The sequence below is a fragment of the Culex quinquefasciatus genome, chromosome 1, assembly GCF_015732765.1.
Source record: "Culex quinquefasciatus strain JHB chromosome 1, VPISU_Cqui_1.0_pri_paternal, whole genome shotgun sequence".
Lineage (NCBI taxonomy): Eukaryota > Metazoa > Arthropoda > Insecta > Diptera > Culicidae > Culex > Culex quinquefasciatus.
This window is the reverse complement of record NC_051861.1, coordinates 34,987,364-35,007,768: the sequence shown is the minus strand read 5'-3', so window position 1 is coordinate 35,007,768 and position 20,405 is coordinate 34,987,364. Positions and strand designations below refer to the sequence as shown.

General features: G+C 40.7%; 1 protein-coding gene, 2 non-coding genes and 1 pseudogene across 3 annotated transcripts; 3 read left to right on the top strand and 1 right to left on the bottom strand.

Annotated features, from left to right (window-relative positions):
• Positions 1 to 4,896: 4,896 nt before the first annotated feature.
• Trnai-aau lies at positions 4,897 to 4,970 on the bottom strand. The gene has a single exon. It is a non-coding gene; the product is annotated as a tRNA-Ile (tRNA).
• Positions 4,971 to 6,452: 1,482 nt separating this feature from the next.
• LOC6039185 lies at positions 6,453 to 7,569 on the top strand (annotated as a pseudogene).
• Positions 7,570 to 8,889: 1,320 nt separating this feature from the next.
• Positions 8,890 to 9,705, top strand: LOC6039186 (chymotrypsin-2; the record flags this gene model as incomplete). Its single annotated transcript, XM_001848781.2, has 2 exons — positions 8,890 to 9,300; positions 9,361 to 9,705. Coding segments are annotated over 2 exons (705 nt in total), but the record flags the coding sequence as incomplete, so codon positions are not given.
• Positions 9,706 to 18,079: 8,374 nt separating this feature from the next.
• Trnaf-gaa lies at positions 18,080 to 18,152 on the top strand. Its single transcript has one exon. It is a non-coding gene; the product is annotated as a tRNA-Phe (tRNA).
• The last annotated feature ends 2,253 nt before the right edge of the window (positions 18,153 to 20,405 follow it).

Sequence of the window (20,405 nt, the reverse complement as noted above, 5' to 3'; positions counted from 1 at the left end):
TGCGGCTGTCATGCGACCATTATCTTGCGGTCATACCACCGCGCGTGAACTCTAATTATTAACGCCCGCAATAATACCCCTTCCCAGATGTAATATTACCATGATTTTTTTTTCTGTGTAGTTAAAAACGTTTTTCATCAGAATTTTGACAATATGGCCTCACCATATACTCATAAACTTGAAGTAAATATATACTTTTTGTTGTTAGTAAACGATTGACAATTAAAATCATGTAGGAAAGATCTTAGAAAATATATTTTTTTGAGGACGAAGATGAAGTTCGTGGTCTTTGGAATTGAGGAATTCTTAAGATATAAAAATTAAATAGCTAAAATATGCTATTACGAGCAAACATTTATATTTTTTTTATCAATTTTTCAATTTGTTTAAGGAGATTAAAAACGCAAAATGTATTTATGAGCAAATTTTACAAATAATCATGACATTGTTGTTTTTAGGACGGTTAGATATAAATATAAAAATAACTCAGAAAAAAGTCTACAAATTACATCAAAGTGACAATACCACACTCATTCACCGGAAGTGGCAGGTACCTTTCTATTGATACGTGATCACCCCCATACAACCGTCGGAGAAAGTGCAACCGGAATAATAACTTCCTTGTTTGTAAACATCATCATCATCGTCTCCATCACTCTCATCTCAAATGCCGTGAAAAAATGATCCTCTGTTCCGTCCCGTTGTCCCTTCCAAACTCCAAATTTCCATTTTAATTTCTTCACACACCAGCGAGACATTCGACCTTCCGAGAGACGATTGAAGAATCGTTCTACCAGCCAAGATTACCAAATTGAGCATCAGTTCTCGTTTTTTTGACAAAACAGACACGACGGCGAGCTGATGATGATCACTCTGCTCAGTCTCACAACTTGTTTGTGGAAGCAAATAAATTAAAAATAAAACACCTTCTTTCTCTCGCTTGAGCATCCTCCTCGGGTCATCAAAACCCCGCGGGAACAAAGAGGAATCGAAGCTCAGTCAATAATATGAGCATGTGTGTCACGCTGTCTTTTTCGTAGAGAACTGTTACATGGGGTAGAATCGGAACTTAGTTTGCTTTAATAAAATTTGTCAAGAAGTTAAATGATTATTCAATTATTAACCACAAAATTGCAAGTATCCCTTGGTTTGGAGCAAGACAGTAAGCAAGAGAAAAATTCTCTTTGTTCCAGATTCTTTTAATTGCTTTTGTTTTGCTCCCGTTTGCTTCACAGCCAGAGTAAACTAGAGTAAACCTTTTTTTTCAAAATTATTCCTCACTACAGTTCTTTTCGTTGCAACGGCGACAAACCTCGGCATAAACGTTGAAAATTGTCTATCCCCGTCAGAGGAAGTGGCCTCGCAGCTTTTCTCTGCGTGCCGTTTCCTCCCCCACGTGTCGTTGCGAGGTGAAATTCGACGACTTTTTGTGGGCTGCTCACGTGATTAAACTGTCATGTTTTACAACTATTTGTCTTCGGCGCTAGATTGTCACATTTCTTCGTTGCACACAGGAAGCGAGAAGCGCACTCAATTCGATACTTTTTTGGGGGCGACCCAGAAAAAAAAAATCTTATTCATTTTCGAAAATTTGTGACGAAGTGATGCTGGCTGTCACGTGTTTGGTGCAATATCCGAGTGCGCGCCAAACGAGCTCGCATGGCGCGGCCCGGTAAGTATGCCGACTGCTTCCGGAGCGGGCTTGGCTAGACCGTGTCTGACAGGAAAAGGAACGATATTTAGACGCACGTTGCTCATATGGCTGATGATCATCGTCCCAGAGCGATGATGGTGCTGATGCGAAGAACATTTTTGTCTATTTTTCATAAAATATTTTTGACTTTGTTTGTTCAACATGACGAGGTGCAATGACGGCACTGATTCTCGATTGATGTAGCTTAAACCGGTTTAAGCGGAAGCGGAAGTTGCAGTATCGTATGTATATGTGTTGTTATATCAAAGAGAACATATTACTGATTTTATAGGAAAGCAAGTGTCTCAGTTAGAACGTTTAAGTTGATGAAAATAATCTTTTTAAGGATCAACTTGGATGAAATCAGAAGAGCGGTAAATTTCACATTAGAATCTAACTGTTGGCAAATTTTCTAAAAATGCTTCAATTTTGCCTAAGGAATTAAGCCAGGGGTGTCTTCTGCAGAGCATTAAGCTCGCAAAATCTAGGCTGGTGCCGACAAAGAAAATAAATGCGGCAGGGATGTGCCGATTGAAACATTTGCTTCCCTCTCATTATTTTGATCGACTCCAGTAAACTTTATGTTCAAACATTTTAAAGTTAGTTGAGAAATTTGCTGAAAAGTTCAAGGATAATCATGGCTTGTACAGTAGTTGTTCGGTAACTGGGCTGCTTTTTAACTGGGCGCTCAAACAAACGTCAAAAAACCAAAACAAACCAAAATGACCGAGGGGTTAATTTATACAATAATCATATTCAATAAATAAAAAAAAAACTTTTTTCAAACTTTTGTTTAATTTCAAGTTACAATTAAAAAAAATATGAAAAGAAAGCATTGTACATAAATTTGAGTAACTTTTATTTTTATTCTTCATCTGGAAAATATTATGCATCGGTGGTCCCCTTGTTATTTTCCGGCCAGCCCAGTTAACGAGCAACATTCGGTGACTGGGCTACGTTCTCAGCCCAGTTACCAAACAACTACTGTATTGGGAAAAATAACAGTTTTAAAATAGCTGAGCTGATGGCTTTTGGTTATAACTCGAAAACAGTGATCATCATCTGCATTTCACAAAAGAACTATTTGATTGCATTTAACATTTTACAGTAAAAAAGGATTTCTGGAGAAATTTTCGAGTATTTTTACAAACATTCCAAAAATCACATTTTTATTAAAAAAAAAAAAAAAAAAACAGAGTTCCCAAATGAACCGGTTAGGCTAGGTTCACCTATAAACTTGGTTTGGCTTAAACCTCTCTTTGTGGTTCAATTCTGGTTCAGTGAACCATGAACCATGGCTTAAGCCAGGCTAACCAGGCTAACCAGGCTAATGAAAACCATAGCAATAATGCTACTGTGTAACAAATATTATTGTGTAACAATGTTACAATGTAACATTCATTACACCGTAACATTGCTACACCACAACATTCGTTACACCGTTACATTCGTTACACCGTAACATTGCTACATCGTAACATTGTTACACCGTAACATTGTTACACCGTAACATTGTTACACCGCAACATTCGTTACACTGCAAAATTCGTTACACCGTAGTGTGATTACACCGTGACATGCGTTACACCGTAATACTGTTACGGTGTAAGACTATTACGGTGTAAGACTATAACGGTGTAATGAATGTTGTGGTGTAACAATGTTACGGTCTAATCATACTACGATGTAACGAATGGTATGGTGTAACAATGTTACGGTGTAATCATACTACGATGTAACGAATGTTACGGTGTAACAATGTTACGGTGTAACTATATAACGGTGTAACAATGTTACGGTGTAGATTTAGGGTTAAACAGTGTCACGGTGTAACAAAGCTTGCCGTTTAGCCTAACATTCTTTGATCAGGTTCAAGCCAGGTTCAAGCCTGGTTCAAGCCAAAGGTTCATTTTGGCTAGCCTCGCCTGGTTTGAACCAAGTGAACCATGGCTCACGGCACTCGGTGAGCCTGAGCCGACGATGCTTGCCGAGGTGTGGTGTGAACCTGAACCAGAAAAATGAACCTAGCCTAGCCGACGGCTTAGGCTCGAGGGAACACTGTAAAAAAATATAACTTGTCCTGAACAAAAACGTCCGTCATGCACCACAGCTCAAAAGTTGGTGATTTTAGTCCACTGAGACGTAAAAAATATCCAGCAGATTTTTTACGTCTCAGTGGATTTTCCAGATCCTATTGCTGATTCTAACGAAACCAGATAGCCGGTCCGGCTTTCAATCCAGCGAAAATAAAATAATGGTATTCCAAGTAATTTTTCTGCAACCATTTTTCAATCGAACTAAAATCTGGCCTATTTTTGATGCATAGAATAATTTTTCTTGGTCTGAATTTTCGCGGGAATTGAGAGGTTCAAAAATGGTCGTTTTCTTGGGAATTTTCGCTCATCAACTTCTAAGCTATTAAAAAATAAAAATAAACAATATCGAGCTTCATTTAGGTTTAGCATGAAAACAATTTTTTTATAATATTTCAAGCAAAGCAGTTTGTTTTATTTAATTTTTTTTTGAACCGTCAGTGGGGGTGACATTGGGTCTGGGGGGTGAGATTGGGTCAAAGTGATTTTTTACGGATTTTACCATTTCTCAGATTCTTTTCAATGAAACTGAATTCTGTTAAAAGGGTTGTGTAGGGGACATCTTAAGATGACTTCGCTGAAAAAAAATCGTTCCTAGAACATATCCTGTTATTTTGGCAGATGTCTAAAGTTGGGGTACGTTTTTGGCCAAAATGACCTCTCGAAAAATCATTTTTCTAATATTTTTGTTAGAATTGCTCGAAAACTACCCAAGTGTTTGAAAATCTCCACTTCAAACATTGTAGCGTGTCAATACGATTCCCTCGAACAAGAAACGCTGTTGGATGACTTGTTTTTACCATATCTTTGTATTTCAGCATCATTTTAGTTTCATTTGACCCAATGTCACCCCCTCTAAGGGGTGAGATTGGGTCAATTTTCAAACAATTGGCATTTAAGGTAGTGTTCATCAAAATCGACCATATTTTGGGAAAATGTAAGTAAACTATCTAAGAACAAATCTACGTTAAAAGATTTTCGATGTTATTTAAATTGTTTTTGTTATTAAGAAATTTCGAGAGGTGTTTCGTTTTTTGACCCATAGTCACCCCCACTGACGGAACACATAATGAGAATCCTTTTTTAAAAGTCCAAAGCAAAAAAAGTCTCTGGCTCCAGAGAGGATCGAACTCACGACCTTCGCGTTATTAGCACGACGCTCTAACCAACTGAGCTATGGGGCCGTGTTGAGAGCTGCCGGTGTACAGTTTCGTCCAAAAGGTCTCCCTGTTGAAATCGTAGCAGCTCAGCGAAAGTGTACACCGTACGCTACCAGGCTGGCAGGATTGCGGGCAGGGGAGCTGAGTTATTGTTAGCATTACCAAAGGGTAGTGTGTAGGGGTATGTAGCGAAATTAAAAATAAAGCTTGTTCGAAGTTTTAGATTGAAATGAAGTTGGGTTGGTTTCAATTAAGTTGTAGAGGCATCTTGGCAGCTTTTTTTAATTTTTGTATCATTCCACCTCAACCTTAGATACTAATCTCATTGAACTGAGAGTAAATGAATTCATAATAAGATTGTATAGTGATATAAAACAGGTTTAGTTTCAACTGACTAAATTTGCTTGTGCTTATGGTAAAAAAAGTCATCAGTTTTATTATTATTTCTTTCCTCCATAAAAAAAAAACTTTCATCATCTTTCACTGGTGTGAAAGTCCTTATCAATTCCACTCTATCTCTGGGTAGCTCAATTCAAACAACATTTCGCACCCTGTTTATTTTTGCTCATGTTTGAACACTCTTGGCCTCAAACTTACCTTTGGATCTTTTACACCTACGCTGCTTCACATATTATGTATTTAAACTTTCGTTATCAACAGTTAAAATAATCAATTTCAGCAAATATTTGAACAAATTTGCTCGATTCCTTCTCTTCCAACCTGATTTCCCTATGGACATCAGCTTCTCACATTCTCGTGTCGACCAGATAATTAACTTGTCTACCCTGCAGGGCTGTCATCGTGGGACATTCAAGAACCTTCCCCGTGCAGTGGAAATTATACACACGTTTAACATTACGATCGCGCACGACGACAAGCTCTGTTTATTACCATTACTTCCTCGTCGTAACTGAACTCTTTATGCTGCGCAGGAACAAGAGTGTTGAGGTGTTCGAGGTGTATTATTAAACACCATATTTCATGATTAAATTGTTGTCAACACCCTACCGGGACTTGTTTGGGCTTTGTCTTTGTCGATCGTTTATGATTTAAAGGTTGTTTATGAAATCGCGCCGATTTATGCGTTTTCGATCGTTGATCCTTCAGAACAGCAAGCGACCTTTAACGACAATGGTCTGGGAACCCTGATCTTCCACAAATGTTGAAGAACTGGAAACTCCGTCATGAGTTATCGTCATTTGGGGAGTCGAACTTTCTCAGCTATCAGTGCGGAAGTTGCAACCGACTCAGATAAGGAGTTTAATTTTGAAACCGGCTGTACAATTACGAAATACACCTGCCCATAACGACAATCTAGCTGCTCGTAAACGTATTTGGGACCCATTCATTGCCCGATAAGCTTAATCTTTGACTCTACGACAAATTCGGCAAACAAATTGGGACACGCATATTGATCCCAAACGTTATCAGCGGAGGATCTAATCTAATCAATGTTATAGTCAGGTAGTGCAGGTGTTCAACGGCACCGTATAAAAACCTACCCACGCGGAAGTCCACACCTCAGTAGAAAGGAGTCGCCTTCCCGGTAGTTCAGAATGTTCAAGTACGCCGCAGTGTTTGTGTTGGCCGTGGCCACCGTGTCGGCCGCAACGCTGAAGAATCCCGTCAGCAGCGAGAACCGTCAAGGTCGTATCGCCGGAGGCGAGGTAGCGAACCCGAATCAATTCCCGTACCACGCGGCGTTGCAGACCGCGGATGGACTGACCTTCTGCGGAGCGGCGATCGTGAACCAGCGATGGGTCATTACGGCGGGATCTTGTGCTCAGGGAAAGGCCACTACGGACGTTTTGGTGATCGTCGGAACCAACCGCGTTGATGCGCTGGCCGTGCCAAGGCACACCGTGGACCGGATTGTGATTCATCCGAACTTTGACGTCAACGTGTACGCCAACGACGTGGCCGTACTCCGGGTGCTGCGACCGTTCATCTTCAGCGAGTCGATTCAGCCGATTACGTTGGGAAGTGACAACGTGGAAGCTGAGTCTAACGCCGTTGCCACCGGTTTTGGACGTACTGCGGTAAGTTGATTGTAGACCTGTTGAGCGTCACAGTTACTAATTTGATGATCCTTTCGGTAGATCTCCGACAGCACTCCGGCTTCGTACCTGCGGTACGTTAACGTGGACGTGATCACCAACGAGGAGTGCCAGGAGGCGTTCGACGATAGCTACCAGGAGCGTCTGCACGGCAACACGGTGTGCACTCGCAGCGCGGAAGGTTCCGGAATCTGCTTGGGCGATGCCGGCGGTCCGCTGGTCATCGACGACACCCTGGTCGGTGTAATCTCGTGGGAATCCCGTGCGGCATGGGAATGCCCGATGTGTACGCCCGGGTGTCCGCGCACAGGGCCTGGGTGTTGGTGCACACCATGATCTAAGTTATTGTAGGATTCTAGTTCTAAGTAAATGTTTTGAATACAAGTTAAATCCAACGAAGCGACATCTTAAATTGCTTTGTACTGGAGCAACTCAATAGGTAACACAACTGATTCTCTTCAATAAAACACAAGATACACCGCAGTTCATGTATCTTGTCCAGCTTCTCAGGAGACAGCCAGGGCAGAGCGACTTTGCGATGTTTTAGAAGCAAAGGGTCAACTTAATCAGTTTCAATTGTTTGTTTACTTGATTTGAGCAAATGGAGTCGAGTCGAATCGAACGAGGAGCGTGCAGCATAACTCGTCGTTGAGTGCCTTCCTAGTTTCTTGATTGCAACTAGCCCCAAGACTTATGCGCAAAGACATCGTTCGAGTAAATCAGCTCGTTTTACGCTCCCAATTGGTGGTAATTGATTTGATGGTCAAGATGAGCTGAAATTTGATCTAACGATGCGTTAACGAGCGCGCTCGGTGGTTCTGCCGTTAATCCAGCTAAACTGGTACTATTATGCGAGGCGATGTAAATCATCCAAGGATCGTTGGATCAATAAAATAACCCAAATTTGGATATTCCAGTACTAAAGAGCCGCAATTCGAATTGATTAATGGTTCTTTTTAACGGTTCTGTTACGCGTGCAACACATGTCTTGCGAGATTGCCACCGGCTTTAGAGCCAGATCGAAATCGTAGAACTTGATTGCTGTTTTATTAGTTCCCCACCGTTGCGGTTCACACAGAATTATTGTCACTCGTGGACTGTGTGTGATCATCGCCTTTGAATTACAAAGTCCCAAATTTTACGAGGGTTCAAGAAACGTGATTCATCTATCAACAGGAACGATTTACGATTTGCGGACGGAGTTTTGTAATCCGAGACAATTTGAGCTGTTCGTGTGAAGAAATTTCATTGTAATACAGTCCAGACTTGATTATCCGTAGGCTTTGAAAAAAATCAATTCTACCAAGCGAATCACCTTTCCTTGTTGTCTTATTTTCGATAGTCGAGATTAATTCCAATTTTGTCGATGACCCAAATCCAATACCTTGACGAAACCGAAGCGTTTACTGACATCATCTTAAAAAATGTTGAGTTGTGTTGTCCGAAGTCCCATTCAAACTTTCGGACAATCGAACCTTGGATAATCGCAACTTCGAATAAACGAAGCCTCGGATAATCGAAAGTTCTTCTCTTTGAATAAGGATTCCTGAAATTAATATTTCCCATTGACATTTTTGGAATGTACAAATTAAACATGATTGTAAACTTGTGGGAATCATTCATCTCTTGATATGTCTAATCTATTGAACAATAAAGTCTGCAAACAATTGAGGTACGTTTTTGAATCCAAAACATTATCGAGAAATATAATGTAATCAAAATTGCAGTTCGTAGTGCAGGTGTTCAATGGAAAAGGTATAAAATCGCCCTACGAAGTTCCTTTCGTCTCAGTATAGAAAGAAATCGTCATCCAGTTCGCTCGAGATGTTCAGGTACGCCCTAGTGTTCATGCTGGTCGCGGCCACCGTGTCATCTGCAACGCTTAAGAATCCCACCGGAGAAGGTCACATCGCCGGAGGCGATATAGCTGCACCAAATCAGTTCCTTACCACGCAGCCCTGCAAACCCCGGATGGATTGACCTTCTGCGGAGCGGCGATCGTGAACCAGCGATGGGTCATTACGGCGGCGTCTTGTGCCCAGGGGAAGACCACTTCGGACGTTGTGGTGGTCGTCGGAACTAGCCGGATTGACCTGTTGGGAGTGCCGCGATACCAGGTAGACCGAATTGTGGTCCACCCAAACTATGACGTTAACGTGGACGCCAACGACGTGGCCGTTCTTCGCGTGAGGCGTCCGTTTATCTTCAACGAGTCGGTTCAGCCGATAACCTTGGGAAGTGAAGAAAATGTGGAGGCTGGAACCAACGCCATTGCTACCGGCTTTGGGCGAACCTCGGTGAGTTATTGAAGATCTCTTGAGTCTCCCAGCAACCTTATCTGCGAAATCTTCCGCTAGATCTCGGACAGCACCCCGGCTTCGTACCTGCGGTACGTCAACGTGGACGTGATCACCAACGAGGAGTGCCAGGAGGCTTTCAACGACTACCACCAGGATCGTTTGCACGGCAACACGGTGTGCACTCGCAGCGCGGAAGGTTCCGGAATCTGCCTGGGAGATGCCGGCGGTCCTCTGGTCACCAACGGCACTCTTGTCGGTGTAATCTCGTGGGAATCCCGTGCGGCATGGGAATGCCCGATGTGTACGCCCGGGTGTCCGCACACAGGGCCTGGGTGTTGGTGCACACCATGATCTAAGTTATTGTAGGATTCTAGTTTTAACCTGAAATCATAAGTTTTATGATTAAAAACTGTCGATCATAAAAAAATAAATAAAAAAACCATCCACATTAACGACCACCAGGTCTTTTAAGGTCTTCTATTGCAAGATTCTGCTCGAACCTAGGAGTCCAAATGATTGAATGGGGAGAGCACTCAAACCTATTTTTACTCCAAGGAACCTTCCACTCCAGGGTTCGAACTGCCGACTTTTGGATTGGAATAAAATGGATCGTTTAGATAAGCAAAAAATGTATTTTAAATCTTAGCAAAAATTATAAAAAAATCTATTGCCGTAAAAATGTTAAGTTACTCATTGACATAAACATCTGTAAAACAAACCGATCATCAGCTCGCGACAATTGGCCCAATCAACGCATCAATGGATTGATACCGTTTGCGATACGTAATTGAATCAGGTGTTACGAGTGTAAATCGAGAAGCTGGCATTTATAGATAGGGAATAATTGGAGCTATTATCAAATTTTGCCATAGTGTAACGTTGATATTGACTCACTGCAGCTGAAAATATGCTTCGGTTGACCTATTGGGCAATCTGGAGATTAAATTGACTCAATATTGAGATATGGGAGATCTGTTTTTTTTTTTACTTTTGATGACCCATTCCAATCGAAGGCTAAAAAAACCGAGCGAGAAGCGAAGGCAAATAAAGAACAATGCGCCTGCTGGAGTGAACGAGTGATGCCAGGAAATTTTCTCTATAAATGCTACTTTTCGTGAGTGTTCGCTTAAATTTAATCAATTTTGGCAGCACTAAGCAGACCCAAAAGAGAGCTGGAAGAAAAAAAAAAGAACTAAGCTGAAAATAGGAAAATGGGCGTGGCCCAATGCATTCTCGTCTGTTTGGAATACATTTCTGAAATATATTTTTTAAATGCTTGTAAAAGGAATACAATAACTTTCAGTAAAAGTAAAAATAAACAGAAATGTTCACAAAAAGTTGCTCTACTCGTTGGTGTATTTGGTTTAAGTAAATTTCAAGGAACACTCCAGATTATTTAGCATCATTCAAACACGACCGCTTTTTAGGCTTCAAATGGCTATATTTCCCCTAATATGTAACTTTATTTCTGATGAATGTAAAGGAGCTTAAGGGTGCACAGCAACCAAGGAAGTTGTTGTCTTCTTATACCAAAATTGTCAAACCTACGGACCCAAACCTGTAAAAATCTGATTGTAAAAATAGGCAAACGTTGTTGTAAATTATTTGGTAGACTGTAATTTATGGGATGAATCTGAAATTATAACGATAGTTCCCGTAGTTTTGAAGATACTCAAATGTCTGTAACAAAAATCTTGGTGTAAAAGCTCTGGTTGATGTGCACCGTTAAAGAAACTGATTACAAATGTAAAGTGATCACAATGAAAGCTTGACATTTGTACAATCTCCAAGAACAATGCACCGTGTCGAATCTTCCCACGAGCTCAACCTCCGATGCACTTTCTCACAGTTAAAAAAAACAGCCCCACCGAATCCTAAACGCCCATTCTAATCCGTCACCCAACTAAACACGCCATCAATAAGAAACAATTTATATTCGTTGCATAAACCATCCGAAAAAAAAGTACAACGTTGATTTGTGTGTGTCTCCCACAACGTCCCCAAACAATCGGAAAAAAACATGAATAATTTATCAACGACTTTTTCCGTTTCCCGTGTCGACGGACTTAGGCTAAGTCGTTGTCGTCGCCGAAGATGCACCTCCTCGAACAGGTTGTATTGTTGCATCAAAGTGGAGGTTTGAATATTTTAGAATGTTAATAACTCTGCAATATCCAATCGATGCAAATTACGAACGAAAATCATAGCTGGCCTTGGAAGCGTTTAGTGACCGTCAGAGGTGGATTTCGGCGTTTTTTTTTGGCGATTTCAGTTGGCTGTGAGTTTTGATGGTGTTTAATTTTGAATTATCCAACGTCTCGTTATCTGCTTCAAATTACATATTAATGTGACTTTAACCGTTTCTTCCATACTGCAGCCATTATGCCACATATGTTACAAACTAAGGATTCGCTTGCAGACTTGTAGCATACAACTAGTGTCTGATGGTGGTGGCACGTGCTCATTGCGCATCTAAACCATCATTCCCATGTTTATTTTGCTTCTATCAACCGTGGGATGGGCGTAGACAGGGAAAAATGCAACGGAAGTCTCCCTTTCTGGATGGGAGTCACACGTGTGCGGTTTTCTAATGCAAAGACGATCTCAGTTGCACGGAACGGATGCGTGACACCAATTCCGGAAAATCTGGGCTGCATCTCTGGATCCGGCAACATGTGTGCAGCTGAAGCAGGTGCACTCCCTGAGCTGGAATATTCCGCTGATCTTAGCTGCTGCCACCCCTCTCAGGGAAATAGAGCATTGTTTGGAATAAGAAAATTGTTTCAAGGCTAGTTCACTTGAGTAAATTTAATACGGTAAGTGGAGGTTGGAGACCTGGGTCGAGTGGACAGTAGACACAGCGACACAGCAGTGATTGCTAACCTGATGGGAGCACCAAAATAGAAGCAAATTTAGTCAATTACTTTGTGTATCATCAAATATAATGATGGTTAGGTAATTGAGATGATGAGATGTTTGAAAATAAAGTTTGAATGAAAAATTGAAAACGTTTTTATTTGCTTATACTAGGAATTTAATATTTAATCACAATTACTTCACCTAAAATTGTTATTGAATACCAAAATAAGCAAAAAACAAATATGCTTCAAACAAAATTAAAGTTATGCTATGCTATATTTTCAAAAAACCTACAAAATCATTGAAAAATTTGCTTTGATTTTTTATTATTATTTTGAAACTTCCTTCTTGGGGGAGCAGCCGTGGCTGACTGGTTACGGTGTTCGCTTTGTAAGCGAATGGTTCTGGATTCGATTCCCAGGATGCCCTCGAAAGACTGGCTGCGCTAGGGTTAGATTAGATTAGATTAGAATGGTTCTGGATTCGATTTCCATCTGCTCCCAACAAGAAAGTTAAGAACATAGAAATTTGATAAATATGAACGAAAAATCAAAGTTCGAACCCCCATCCTTTGGATTGGTAAGCAAAAATGCTATTCACTAGGCCTCACGACTTGGTTAGCTTGGCCTGGAATTAGGAATACTGTTACATATACGATACGACTTTACGCAGTAGGCTTGGCCGCTTTAACGCTTGTGATGTTTCAATGAATCCTAATGCAATGGCGAACTACAAATATTAATAAATGACAAGAAGAGTGCTAGGCGTAATCCAACCTAAGGCACTCTCCAGGATCCCTTTGAAAGATTGGCTGCGCTAGGGTCTGATTAGATTATTTTGAAGCATCCTTCTTGATACTCAGACTAAATTGTTTATAAGTCTCAATTATCGGAAGTTTCGATTATCCAAAGATCTTCATTAAAACTTTGGAAAATCGAGTCACAAAAACTATTATTAATCAATACTTTATTTTTCAATTCTTATTCTGCTTAATTACATAAAATTTAATCTAATAAAATTCATGGCCCCTGATCGCATAAATGTCCCATATGCATTTTCATCACTTTTGTGTTAATGATGTGGTTTGGTTCAAAATAATGTTCTCTTTCAGGAAAGCCTAAAACATCCAGTACTTTATTCTTGAAATCAGAAGGAAATCCAGTTTTTTCGCGAAACTTAACGCGTAGCCTTATATGTGTATTGTCCCTCGATCAGCAGCTATAACAGTGCAACCAGCTTGCCCTATTAGTGTAGCCAGATCGTTACAATGAACGGTGAAGCATTATAGGCTTCGGCCAAATTAGTCTTAGTATTAGACAACGCGTGTTTCAATTACTTGAATTCCGTTTTTCTCAGCTTACTGTTTTATGCGAACATGGGCAGTACAATTGGCTGAAATGACTCAATACTACACCACCACCATCTTGGATTACATTTCCCGGATTACTTTAGAACATTCAGTTAAGAAACGTTTTGCTTATGGTTTGTCAATGAAGTAATATTTTTTGGCATAGTTGGGGTCATACTCATGATTTAGAATGTTGTAATCCAAAAAGGCGTCCAAAATGGCGGTGGTGAAATATTGAGAATAACGCATTTGGAGTGCTAGCAGGCAATCAACCACTAAAATTTAATAGAAATGAGTTCAAAGAGTTCAAGAGGCCGTACAATTTAATAGAAATGAGTTCAAAAAACTCGAGTTGTTCGTGATTCGAGTTCTGCAACCCCATTTTAGTCAAGTTTGAATGCCTATTAAAATAAAAAAAAATGCACTTTTTTCAAGATTTTACATCGCCATTTAAAAATTCTAAATCCCTTTACAGCAGTTTAGGGGTCATATTAAAGTTCAACAATAATAAATTAGACAGCGTTTTTGTTTGTGATTCGATTATCCGAAGTGAAATTATTACAATGCCTTTGGATAATAGAGTCTAGACTGTAGTGAAACCAATCTTGCACAGTTTTTATCATTTCTGTCATGCCTTGCTAACATTGATTTTTTTTCTTTTTTTTTCTTTTTTTTTCTTTTGTGTCGCTGTTTGTGTGCATGGGTGCGTGGTTATTATAATTAAATAATGGCATCATTGGAGTGCATAATTGACAAAGGGAGCACGTGGTCGTAAAAAATATTCGGAATGAAAAGTGATTTCTTTTGTGATTTTCAAAGCCCTTCCTATATCATCGTTGATCGGAAGGCACGGCGTCGGTCGGATTGTGTTTAAATTTTTCGAATTAGGTTTTATTTTTTTGTGGTGAAAAAGCCATTTCTGTATAATGAACGAAAGACGCACTGACAATTTGGATCGTTGAGTTAATAGTGGAGCAAAATAACTGTGTGTGAGTGACTTTGTGTGTTAACCAGAAAGACCTTCCCATAGCCTCGTTGCTCGGAAGGCTCGCCGACGGTTCTGTTATGAAAGTCCTCCCCATAGCGTCGTAGCTCGGGAGGCATCGAAAAGCCAATACCTTATCCTACTAACCCAAAAAAAAAATAATCACGTGATGCTTGAAGCGGTATCAACAAGTATATAGCAAAAAAAACTATGTGCTCTAACATTCCTAACATTCCTCCCTTTCGTTGAACTGCAGGCTTCTTGGGAGGGCGCCGGTATTGACTAATAAAGTAGGGATCTTCAGAGGTTAAACAGTGAACGGATGGTTGGCTCCCACTGATCATTTTTGATTCATTGTTTAACTTCAGCTGATCTGTCAATAACGGAGTAGCAGCTCATTGGCAGTCAACCATGCTCATGCTCATGCTCATGCTCGGTCATGCCTTGCTAACTTTTTTCGACTTTTTCTTTATTCATTTTTACCTGGGAAAATAATGTTCATATTCTAATATTGACAACAAAAAAATTATGTACCGTCAACTGGGACGAATCGGGACTACAGTCTGAATAGGGTCAGCCGTATTGAAAGCATTTAAAGGCATCAAATTAGGAAATCGATGCACTAATTTAGTTGATCTGTGTTTGTTCTAACGAAATCAATTAAAAATATCAAAACATAGTGCAAGAATTCACCCAAGTGCCCCGATTCGCCACAGATGACGGTTCTGTATATTTTCATCTAGAACTTTGTTTGAAATTTAAGCTGATTTTAATGAAACAAAAAACATATATTTCAAAAATGTCGCAATTAATTTTAAACTTGCAATCTTGCCATGTTCTGTTCCAAGCAACTGAAAACGAGCATAATTTATAATTATTTAGCTGTTTCAGATGTTTTTCCACCGTACTTTCCTTCCAGCTGCAGGAAAGGCTTAGCATAATCTGAAACCAATTGTGTAAAATTTCGTCCTGTTCGTTCCCGTCTCTTCTCCTTGAGGTATGATTTATTGCAGGCGCTAAAGAAGGATCAATAAAGTAGGAGGTGAAGGAGGAGGAGACCTTAAAATTTACTGCTACTCTGTTCAGCTGAAACGCTGTTTTCACCCCTGGAGATTCTTATCTGGGGTTCTCTCAACGTGTGTAAAGCCACCGAGGTAGCTCGAGGTATCGGGTTGACAGGATCGGCTGCCTTCAGCATAATTGAGCGAGGAAATATTTATGGAGTTCCCTCGAAATTGATGGTGTGAAACGATAGCAAAATGGATAAATCGAAAAACTTGCGCAAATTGTATCCCTTCCTATCGTGATTAATGGTTAAACAGCTCAGTGAATGTCGACCTAACCTCAATCAGAGCAAGCGGGTGAAAAACTGGCGGCCCGCTTTAATGCTGCGACCAGATGGCTCGTCTTTGAGTGTGACTACCGTGTGATAGATGTCGCCTTGCGGGTCGACCTTTTGCGGCGGTACGGTACAAATTTGGAATCGCTTTCACCGCGACATAATCCAGCAGCAGCGCTCATAAGTAATTATTTATTCAGGTGAGTGACTTTATCCGACAGCGAAATCAAACAAATACACTCGATCGAGGTTACCGTGATCCCGCAAAGCACAGGCCTTGTCCGGAGGTGGATTAACATAAGAAAGCATAGCCTACTCGATGTCTCAAGCTGCGGAATGCGATTCATAGTTGGATAGTTCATCAAACATCAACTTCAAAGCGTTGCTACCTTTTATGCTGGTAGCAGTAGAAGGAAGTGGAACTTCTGCACCGTGGTGCGTTGCAGTCGTGCTAGCCAACTTGGAACCGGTTGACAGACGTCTCTCGTGACAGCGGTGCGGTACGCGGTTTTGAATTGACAGACGACTTCAGCAGTGGTCACTTTGATGGTCGCGTGACCTACTGCGTGTGTGTGTGTGTTTGTGTAGGCAAACATTGCTTTCTCCGTTTAGCTTCTGTTGATGATGGAGCAGATCACAGCGAATTTTGCACATGACAAGCGCAGATGGCGATCGTCCCCCACCAAGTTGGGACGGTCTCTGATGAATGTTTTCATAATTATTATGTAAAAACAAATGGCGTGTGCCACGCTGGAAAACAGAGCTTCCCCAGTTTGGAGTCTCCTCCGGCGGCGGCAAGATCTGCTTTGATTGCTCCGGCGATCGTAAAAGATCAAAGACTCGGCTGGAAAATCTCGCACCTCGATCATCATCAGCTGCTCATCGCGATCGTCATCGGCGTTAGGTCCAAAATAGGTACACGATAGTGTGTAACCTCTGTTCGTCTGTGATCATTCGAGGTGCTCGTATGGACTGAAGACAGACAGCAGACGAAGGGCTCGTGTCAATTTCAAATATATACTTGACGTTACGGCTGGCGAGAAGTAATTTAAAAATTATTTAAGTGTATAAACAGACGTTTGAAACGTTGCTAGTGCGGTGTGTTTAACCGGGGGATTCCTCTGATCATGCAATGAAAAGTGTGAGTCCGGTTAGAGGTGGCATTCCAAGAAGTAGCGGATGTTTTTTGTGAGGTTAGTTCCGAATTTAGAAAAATATTTTTTCAAGGTATCTGTATTTCTCTTCCTCTTCGTGCACAGCTCAAACCGATTAATACCCATTTGTCGACCTTGATGCCCTCAAGACTACACTAACGAGTTCAGTCTCTGACCTGTCAGCTAGTCGTTCCATTATAAATTAGCAGAGATTAACAACTTGTGCGATCACGAGCTGCCGCATGCGTTCTTCCCCCTTTCCCTGAAAAGTTTCGATCCAAATCCAAGTAGACACTGGCCTGACTGTGGTTGCTCGCCCGATCCGACGTACAATATCGCAGCGCTCTCTTTGATCAATAAATTACGTTAACCCTCACGCTGCAAAAGTCACCGCGCACTGCGATCTTCCCCGTGTTGCAGTCAGTTCCTGACGTCGCCGAGGAACACTTCAAGGGAGACCGCCCAGGTAGTTTAGTAGCGGATTTCGTACTCCATTAAACAGGCTCTCGCAGCACACAGAACTCTGCGCGTTTGGTCTGGACGTGGATGATTACCCGTACAATCAGCCCGTAATCTTTTCATTCAACTCATATTTTGCCTACCCTTGGCGCGACACTGTGAATGTTCAGCTTGATAATTTCACCTGTATTGACTAAGGATGCTTAGTGCTGAGGGATGAATACTTTAAAGAAGAGCCGTTAACGGCGTACAAGCTCACATGGTCCATGTTTTTCTGATTATGGATATTACCTCTCCCCGTGAAGATCATCGACAAATATAAATTTATTATAAACCGCTTCCCCTAATCTGCGATTGCGATAAGTGTTGTCTCAAACGACGGGAACGCCTTGGAATATTCGAAGGTTTATCTGCCGAAACGACATTGTAAACAAATTTTTCTTTTTCTTTCCTCGACATGCTTTGCATTCCTTCGTATACCTGATTGTTTGCTTGCCATCCGATGCGTTTTACTACCATATAAGCTAATTATGACGAAAATACCAAGAGGCAACTTTGCAGGTACAGTGACAGCTTATCATAGCAAAAACCATGCGACTCCGATTGCTTTGATTTAAACATCAGATATATCAGCCGAAATAGCTCAGTTGGGAGAGCGTTAGACTGAAGATCTAAATGTCCCCGGTTCAATCCCGGGTTTCGGCAATCGTGACATTTTTTCTAGGCACGTTTTTGCGTTACAAAATGTTCATGTACCGCTCGTGCCAGCACCACCTTCGACTGGGAGCGTGGCGCCTCCTGTAACGTGAGCTACTCACGAGTCGGATCACTGGACTGGCTTGAGGTTGGGGTCCACTGTGTGCCGGTCAGGTCCATGTTGACGGGACGTCCGCACTAAGCTGACCGTCAATATGGGTGCAATGGGGGAGCCCGATGCATTCAGGTTGGCTAAAGAGAGATGAACCGAGCGAGGGGTGAAAACCAGCAGCTAAAAGTCTCCGCGGTAAGCAGTAGTGGGATCGCGTCCCGGAGTGGACCTCCGGTGCCAGCCCGGCCGATATAGTCACACCGTGATCTTTTTGCTAATTATTTCATTCTATGCCCTTTTTTTGATAATAAATGTCAGATAATGATTCTACCTTTTAAACCAGGAGAGGCCCAACTTTTGGCTTTCTGGACAAATTTTTTGTTCCTACGGATATTTTTCATTACAATTGTTTATATGTTTAATGATTCTGGAACAAATGTCATTGAAACATTTTTAAAATTCTTTATAAGTTTATTTAATCGCCACATATTAAATTAACATAAAATCGTTATAAGGAAGAGAAAATAGGGCTGGTTCAAATATTTTTAACTTTAAAATTTCATTCGAACGAAAATAAACTGTTTATGTGTAACATTGAAAAAATTTAACTAAGTACATTTCAAGCTCTAAGTACTTTTCCTTCATTTCATTTTAAATTGTGGACAAATCTTTTCGCACTCAGTTCCTTGGAACACGGACTATAATCTCATAAGGTTTTTGAAAAATGCAAAAATCTTTAAGGGGCTCAAAATTGGCAAAAACCAAAATGCAGCGATTTTATGGGTTAAATATCATTTTAATTTCAAAATCAAAGCGCCAGATCTTGACGCAACCAATCAAGCTCATATTTGGGACTCGGGCTCAGTACATTCTTCTTCTGCTGGTTTCTGGAGACAATGCGCTGGTCTAGTGGTTTTTTTCCCTGGTCCAGCGGTTTCTGGCACTGAATCATCGTTTTGTTTCGCTGACGTCTGTTTTTTTCCGACGGCAGTAGCTCCTGTCAAAATAAACCAGAAGATTGTTCTGCTGGTTTTGGAAGAAACTGTTTGCACTGGACTAACGTTTTTTGCCGATTTCGTAACGTAAACAATACAAATTAACAGTACTGTGGCAAACGAAAACACAACAAATATTTGGAGAGTCGGATAGTTCTACAAGTTATAGTAATATTTCTCAATTCGTGAAATTTCGTTGAAAAAGTTTTCAAAACATAATTCCGTTTGTATTGACATGTTTGCAAATAAATTCCCCCTTCACATCTTGATTTTTGTTTACTTACGCGTTGGATTTGTTGATTTGATAAACCGGCATTGTGTGAATGTTAAATTTGAATTGAGTGGTCGATTTCACTGCATTCTACCACTTTACTACACAAATTTTGCTTTTTATTTTCACTTAGTTTTAAATGCTTGTTGAGTCCCATCAATCAAATCTGAGATGAGAATGACAACTGTCATTTCTGCAGCTACCCCTTACAGTAGAATTTATGTCAGAGTAGTAGAGAACTACGCTGTAAACAGCGAAAAGTTTTGCTAGATTTTTTGCTGTCAATGGAGTACCCGATTCGAGTAGTAGAAATGACAGTCAGGCATGCCGCAAATGAGTTTACCTTGATGGCAAAATAATATTTTCAAAATCTGTGTTTGGCAAAAGAAGCAAAACATTTGTTATCTTTTTGATATCAGCAAAATCAAACCAGGAAAATTTTTCCGTTAAGATACAGAGTTAGAATATTTTGAATAAAATAAATAAATTATTGAAAGAATTAAAATCCTTTGGTCATCACTTCACATGAATCACAGTGGTTATGTCAAACAATATTAACAAAAATTCATAAAGTTTTACTGTTAATTTTAAGTCAAAATATTTCAATTTTGAATGTAGCTCAGGGAAACAGTTTAAGTTCGATGTATCAAACATCCATCACCAAAAATTGCTACCACCTACAACATTTCCATGTCGTATTTCCAAAAATTCGTGTCCACAACATTTGCATCTCGTTCCGCCTCGAAGAAACGCACATTTCGCCTGCACACTGTTTCTCATTAAGACCAGGCCTCAGGCAAGGTACAGCCAGCCATTCAGCCAGCGTGTTCTGTCCCAAATCGCATCCAACCGAAGCAGATCTTGAATACAACATCTGGAAGTTG